We start from the raw sequence: 8,119 nt of genomic DNA, 5'->3' as shown, positions 1-8,119 counted from the left end.
TGAGATACACTTATTTCAGTCGGTAAGTAGACCTCAAGCTGGGCAGCACATTTGCTTATTTATCTCTGCCTGGTGATCAGTGCGTATTTAAGACGCCGTGCTGTGAAGATTACTGAAATACTCTTTTCAGATGAATACACCCCGGAGCTAATGCGATATGGATAATCATTTTCTTCAAGAAAAGCGACGGCGACAGTTCAAAGGAACTTCAAAGTTGTTACAAGACCTCTGTAGGTGGTTAAACACAGACATTGTGTCTGTCTTGTCACGCATCAAAACATATTCCTAACTGCTAGCGTGAAAAGAATATCACATCGACCTCGTTTGCTACTTTAATCTTAAACTAGAAAGTAAATGCATTGGCTGAATAAGAAATTGCTATACATTTTAAGGAGAGCTAGCTGTGGAAGACGATAATTTATTGATTATTTACCACCTCCTTGGAGACGGAACAGATTTGAAGTTTAATCAAAGCCTTATCTTGAGAGACGCTTCAGAATGGACAAAGGGGACAGCTTAATCCTGAAACTTTATCGTCCACTTAAATGTACGGATCAAAGGGTATGTCGGTGAGATCAAAAGATCGTTTCATCTACGCTTTCTATCTTAAGAGTCGTATTGATGAGTTTCCATTATTAATGCCCCCCGTAACTAGTAGATCTCCACGGAAATCCTGGTCGACTTAAACGGAGATTTATTTTCAGTCGTCGTTATTCAAAGCACATTGCCTTATTGATTGGCCCCTCTCTAAGACAAGAGGGAGATCAGGCTAGGTAGCAGTAGCACTCATGGTGTACACTGGTGGGGCATACGATAGGGAATCAAGGAAACCTGCAATATCAGTCTTGCGGATCATTATATATACATCACTGCAACTACGATCAGGGTACTCATGCCCAATTCAAACCATATCACTATCTCAGATGTGAGGTAAAACAAAAGTTCATTATGTTGTTCTTGTCTCAATATTATAACATATCTTTGGGAGACAGTGGGCAACTTACAATGACAAAATATTGGCTATCTTTTCTTGGGAAACAGGCTCCCTATTATTTTTCCAGCAACAGTGATGGTAGTTTCTAGATTAGAGCGTTTCACGCGATATAATAACGTTATGATCAATCAATGAGAGCAATTTTGCATCACTTCTGGCAACGACTGGAGAATAGAGCTTGGCGCAACCGATGTTCCTCGTACTATGCAGCGGTTATCCATCTGTAAACCCGTGGAGAATGGCCGCAAATTGAACGCAGTTTGAGTGAATAACGCAGCGAGTGGATCGAAACAATTATCAAACACTGTCCTTTATTAAGGGTTGGCCCTGACCTAATGCATAAATCACACCACCCATCCCTGTGCTGTTGCCGAGAGGTTTACAGGCTCACTGCGAATGGAGCGGATTCACAAGAACGGGCAAACGACTCCACGGGAGCCTTGAGTAATGTAAAAGGCATCAACTTTACTTTAGATGTGGTTGGTGTCGATTCTGTTCCGCCCCCGCAATCCTCCATAATAAGGCTTATCATTGACCTGCTGTGATTACGTTTTCGTGGTTTAACCACCTATTTCTAATAGAAATAGAAGAAGCCATACAGCCGTGTGTGTGGATATCGTTCACCTTTATGTCAATCACGTTCGTTAGATGTGCTTATCTTTCATTTCGGGATGGTGCTCAATGTCAATAGATATTATTTATGATATAAGTACCACTGCAGTGTCTGGGTTCGGGTGGTGTTCTTGAGTCGTAGGGGGAAGAAATTAATCAGCGTGACCATGGTGCCTCTAACGTTCACAGGTTCACTTTTTAGGTAATATAATCATTCACGGGTTTTTCGTTCTGTTGAAACCATACATGAATGTCTGGGCAGTCGGAAAAAAACTCGTATTCATAGGCCAATGCATATCTAGCTCTTTTCCAAAAAAGAAATCATCTCTGACGCAAACAATTGATGTTAAGTTAGTTCCATGTGTATCATGTAATACATGTTCTATATACGTATACTGTATTACTCTTACCGTAGTGTTTAGTCTTCAGTTTTGTAGAATTCAGTAGCATTGTTAATAGGCAAAGACATAATTATATGTCTTGATATTTTGTACAACCTACGATCTTGCCATACAGTTGTACCTGTAACATCTGTTGTGCAATAAATTCTGATGTGATTTTGATTTATCTAGATGTTAGGTAGCAAGGTGGCCTGGTGGTTTGGGATATGTTGACCTGAATCCAAAGGTTCTGGGTTGGAATCCCTTGCAGGTTACAATGTTGTGCTCTCGAGAAAGGCACTTCCATTGCCGGCTATGGACGTCCTCTGGAATGGGGCGTAAAGCCAGAGGCCCGTGTTTGAGGAGAGCCACACTTTGAGCACGTTGAACAACCCAATACACTCATCGAAAAGAGTAAAGGCCCATCCCGGTGTAAGTGGATCAAACCTTACAGTCCAGTCTTACACACCTTGTACTTGCTGTACAAAATTGGTGCGCTATGCCTTAAAGACCCCAGTAAAACTATATAAATACGGTATAATGTAAACTATAGCCTTCAGTATGCGCCTGGCAGCCGTACAGTGCACATCAGTGGAGGCCTGGCTGAGAAAGTTTACCATGTACAAGTTACTCTTCAAGTCATGTTTGAATTCTATAGATAACATATAAGAATTTGAAGTATGGCTACACGTAAAGAAGTTAGCTTGAAGGACAGTTAGCCAAGAAATAAAGTAATGACAACACTGGCTTGCAATTTAGTTTGAGACATTGGCTAGCAGTTATATGTACTGTTCTACAGAGCCCTATTCTATGCTGGTTACAACAACAAGAAGACGCAAAAAATCCCAAGTCATATTTCTAGACACACAACCTAGGCTAATGTTGGGAAGACATTGGAAATTTATATCCATTTAGACACTCTAACACAACGTTGACAGGGTCGATTTGAACAAGGTTGGCTTCCCCCAAACTGAAAGTTGTAGATAGCATTGTCTTGATTATCCAAGGGATCTTATCTGATTGAAACTTCCTTGGATTATGTGACTTTTTGATAGATATCTGGGCCATTCTGCATGGTTTGATACTGTTCATAGAAAAACCAGTACAGAAAAAAGTTTGAATTCTCTGACAGTTATTATGGTAATCTGTCCCTGCTATTGTCCCAGGCTGGCAGACATCTAATCCTTTTATGAATTTATGTGGTTATGGGGGATTAATCCAGCCCTCAACCTGCTGGGCAGCTCACAGTAGGAGCACTCCCTTTACGACTTCCCCAGGGCAAGGTTTTGGTTCCTTTAAGGCGGTTTACCGGTTATGAGAAACAAACAAAAAAAGAAATCAAACCTAATAACAATAACAACTGTTTAGATTAGAAGTAGCGCTAGTTGACGACTTTCATTTTACTTTGTGTTTATTTCATTACTGTGTACTATACCTTATTATCAGCATTATCTCATTTCCTTGTATTCTTGCAATTAGCCTCAGGGCATGAATTCGCAATAAAGCTATTATGCTATGTTATTCATAAAACGAGCTTCTCTGAGTAAAACCAAAATCAACAGCATGCTTCTGTCCCGAATAAGTTGAAACAGAAAATGATAGTCATAAACTGAATCTGAACCTGCTCCACACGTCTGTGTGTCGTCTGTTCCTGTATCTCTTCATCAATCAGACTATCAGGGGTGGAGCGGGAAGCCTGCCCGCAGGAGGTCATAAACGGGGCGAGTCGGCACGGTTCCATCACGGGGAGACAGGAGCTGGTCCCGGGGCAGGTTTTATCATGCAGAGAATGTGACGAGATTTAATACTGGAGTGCACATCCGCCGTTTGTGCCAAAGGGGTTTGTGCACGGAAAAAAGTTGTTAAACTTTAATGAAAACTGATCACTTTTTATGTGTAAGGCACGATACTGTGTTCCAATGTGAAATCGCACTTTACGATGCGTTTTGTAATCTTAACACGTGAATATTTTGAGACGAAATTGTCGTTACAAGTTTACGTGTTATGTGCACTCGGGAATGGTGATCTGAAAAGAATTAAAGGAATATGGGTTTCATTGACGAAATGCTGCAATCATAGATGTCGAGCAACATTTAGGGCCAGGAGTACCGTTTTAACGGCGCTGAAATATAGACAGGCATGAAAAGCCCGCAATCTTTAAAGTACATCAAGATCTTATATAATTCTATTCATGAATACTATGTACATATCACGATTCAGAGAAAAGTGAACTCGGTTAACTCACTTACATCATCAACTAATAACTTCAGGGTTCCCAGCTTCTTACCTGATGGTGAGAAACTGCATTTCCTAGCCGCAAATGAACGCTATGATATACTGTTATAGGCACTGCAAACATCCCTCCGTGCTTTCATCGGCAGGCCATTTCCACAGGCGGTTGTTGAAACCGGGGACGTAATCTCATCTCTTGACGTAATAAATGTCTTTTCGATGTATGAACTCCAGACTAAAGGTCTGCTTCACCGTCATGGGGCATCCTGCCAACGCCGTGTAGAATATGGTCCGACCGACAAGATAATGTTAAAACTGATACAAGATAAGTCGGTGATGCCATTGATTTAAATGTAGAAGTTCGCAATATTGTTGGTTATATGAAGTGGTTTCGTTTTTATATTCACATTTTTGAGATGTATGACTTTTGGCTTTCCTTGCGCTATGAATGTGACAGAAACCATTTTCCTACCTGCAGGGTGATATATACTGTTTGCCTTCACACTATTCAAGGTCTGTCTGAGTGCGTGCGTAAAGTAAACCGTGGCAGTGTAGTACGTCATGTTAGGCAATGGGTTCCGACAGAACGCCTGCAGCAAACTTCTTTGCCAAATACTTATTCCGCATGTCGCTTTCTTGCTGTCGTCGTATGAGCTATACCCTATCCATGAACAGAATACAGGCACACAAGGACAACGCAAGGTGCATTTGTGTAAAACACTCTACAGAAATATTCCATTTATTAAAATAGATGTTGAAAAATGACGATGGTTCAAAGTGTACAAATGCGTGAACGTTAAACAGAGTCTCGTCTAGTCAAAGCTGGAAAGCGTAGACACCAACACAACTTCTACGGCCACTCTCGACAGTGGTGATTATATGAGTATCTTTTGTTTCTTTCTTGACGTTGATGATTAACTTTGTGGGTATGACAAAAACATCAGGATGAACATGACTTCAGAACTATGTGATATGGAATCTAAAGGTCCTCAGTCTGTAGATATTGCAGCTCCTCCAAACCCATGTCCTTATGAACGCCACCATGTCCATGTCAATCCAACCCTCGTTCCGTCCGGCGCTCCCCGTTTGTGCACAGAACCGTACGAAATGCCCTCCTTTGGCCCCACTACACTTGTGTTTGTGAGTTAGTCTTATACAGCTCGAAGCTCTCCAATGTATCCATAGTATCCATAGTATTTACCATCGGCATCTAAGAAATATAGACAAGTATTTCTCAGCAACCACGGTGACTGTGAATGGTCCGGAATTCCTGTGAAATCTAAATATGTGTAATTCCTCTATGCTCTACGGAACAACGTCTCCAACGAGTACACAGGACATGGCAGCATTGTGGCGTAAGTAAATCAAATCTCAAACTACCATGTGAATTACGTTTCACGTCACGTCACTGTGTAGGTGGGCCATGGAAACATAACACTATTCACTATTTCATCTAAATGAGAGTATATTTCAAATGATCTAATTGAAACTCAGAAAAAACGAACCACACGAGGAAAGAAAAAGCAGCTAGCTAACACAAAGCTAGGCTTCCCATTGCACGATAGGAATTTCATTTCCGTGGAAACAAAAACTGCAACAAATTTGTGCTGTGCTGAATGCTATGCTATGAAAAATAAGATTGAAAGCTGCATTTGTAACACGTGTGATATCACAATGAATTTTGGTTACTTCGCACCAATTTATTACTCAAAACAGCGGTCGAAATTTATATCGAAATGAGTGACATAGAATGACCACCGATTCACAAACACGTATACAAAATGTAATCTTCATTTCCAATACCTCATATTGTATTGTATTGTATTGTATTGCATCACAGTTCCGCTTGTGTTTCTGTAACTGTATCATATGAGGTTCTATAAAACTTCTCACGTCCATGTCATTTTCAGACAACGTAACAGTCAGTTCCAGCCTCCTCTTGCCAAGTTTGGTTCACTAAATTTATGATCATCCTCCCGCATATAAAAAAACCCAAGGTACGTCATATTCCAACGTTTTCTCCCGAGTTATGTATAGGTCATTTCATAGAGACTTACTCCGCTCGGTCTGGTGATCGGCACCGATGACATGGACTTCGGGAACGGGTCGGTCGGCGACGGGACTCGGCCGTTCTCTCCTTTTATGGACATCCGAGCTTTGACCTTCATGGCGGCAGAGAAAGACGTCTGTGTGCGTGCAGAAAACAGAAACAACAACAACATACAGTGCACACGCAAAAACCACAGATGTGATGAGTAACCATAAACAAACTTTCATCATTACAGCCGCATTGACATTCCGTTCACTACAATGGCCTAATTGTTCTATTTAACTAGCGTTCGGTAATGAGACACTACTCGCAATTCCACCAATATAATAGATCTAAAAGAACTGGGTCAGATATAATGAGCCTGAATTGCCATTTACAAGGAATTATTCCGTGCAAGGCTAATAATGTTATTAGGGGCGACAATCTAAATCGATAGGTCTTCGCTAATTGTAGTCGTTTCTGGTCGACGTGAGAGCAGTATTGACATGGTAACCGGTTTCCAGACATGTTTTACGGAAGTGTTCTTTCTGTAAGTGGGTCGCTACGCAAATGCAAATGTGTTTGAGTGAAAGAACAAGAATTGGAGATAAAGACGGTATTCATGACGAATCTTAGAGACAAGTATCAAACAGCAACACAGTTCAGCATCACTACAGTTTACTTGCATGTCATTTCAATGCGACATTGGGACAGATTGACGAAAATACAACACAACATTCACACATGAAAAACAGAGACGAAAGACACATGAGACTATTGTATACTACATGGAACAGTGAATTTCATGTCATTGTTAAGATAGTTTCCATCATTGCGCAACAAAATATTCTTTACACTCAGTATAACTATAATATCATTGACAATACACGAGCAAATGACGGGCTGTTATGAAATTGCTGTCCTTGAATAATTAGACAAGGTCAAGAAAATTTAAAGAAAACTTGGTCTTCGAATAGTGAATCATTTGTGATTATCAACACTGATATATAAATATGTAAAGATCAATTCTCTACACAATTTCACAAGTAAATATCTTCAAATAAAAGTTGTCTTGGGATTCGGGTTCGATTCCCATGTGTTATTTCTGGAACAGCTGTAGCGTACACAGACATGTTGTAATAAAAGGCGCAACCTTTGTTTTCTTGGCTTCTACTTTGGACTTGTAGCAGAACTCCAACAGGGCCGCCATCATGGCCAGCCCCAGACCTCCCACCAGAATGTAGAAAACACCAGCCACGTTGCTGAGGCTGAGAGCATTGGTCTCTCCCTATATGAGACAGCAACAACAATATCATTATGCTAAGTAAGTGGAAGAGACTAGATTAAGTTGCAAGAAAGGAGATTCTCGACAAAGTAGAATACATTGCAACATCACTTTTCACATCGAAATACATTTTGTCTTGCGTTCCACCAATCTTCGTCACTAACTGCTGAAAATCAAAGTCTCGACTGTGTTAGATTAGGACATCGACGTTAGAATCACCATGCAGTATTCATTCTCAGTGCTACTTGTACTATAAACAAAACAACTATAGACATCTCAAACGTTGTGCTAATCTTATTCATCTATGGCTAGTGATTGAGCTGCAATTAGCAATAGATGAGCTCAACGATGATTCATGTTTTAAGATGGCTCACATGATCTGCACTTTCAAACACACGTAATGTTACGTCTCGCATACGCATATGTACAGTATGTGTTTTTTTCTGATACATGTTGACACTAACTTTGTTACTGCTCTCACTGGGTCCACACTCTCCCTTATCATACCACCATTTGGTCTCCAGTGACTGCAAGACGCCCTCTTCCCTCAGTTCGAGAACAGCAAGGGTGATGGCTTGCCTGGATGA

At 40.7% G+C, this 8,119-nt stretch overlaps 1 protein-coding gene across 3 annotated transcripts in view; it reads right to left on the bottom strand.

Annotated features, from left to right (window-relative positions):
- Positions 1-4,925: 4,925 nt before the first annotated feature.
- Positions 4,926-8,119, bottom strand: part of LOC136436233 (glutamate receptor 2-like) — a 49,967-nt gene continuing 46,773 nt past the window's right edge. For 2 of the 3 annotated variants that reach the window (XM_066430032.1, XM_066430033.1), the window contains 4 exons: positions 7,997-8,111; positions 7,401-7,535; positions 6,276-6,404; positions 4,926-5,428 (listed from right to left, as the gene is read on the bottom strand). In XM_066430032.1, coding sequence (XP_066286129.1) covers positions 5,345-5,428; positions 6,276-6,404; positions 7,401-7,535; positions 7,997-8,111 — 463 coding nt within the window. In that variant the 3' untranslated portion in view covers positions 4,926-5,344. The remainder of the gene's footprint in view (positions 5,429-6,275; positions 6,405-7,400; positions 7,536-7,996; positions 8,112-8,119) is intronic. The other variant, XM_066430034.1, reaches the window with a different exon arrangement.

Source organism: Branchiostoma lanceolatum, chromosome 6 (assembly GCF_035083965.1).
Source record: "Branchiostoma lanceolatum isolate klBraLanc5 chromosome 6, klBraLanc5.hap2, whole genome shotgun sequence".
Classification (NCBI taxonomy): Eukaryota; Metazoa; Chordata; class Leptocardii; order Amphioxiformes; family Branchiostomatidae; genus Branchiostoma; species Branchiostoma lanceolatum.
Note: the sequence above shows the minus strand (reverse complement) of the source record. Positions and strands in the feature narration are given on the sequence as shown.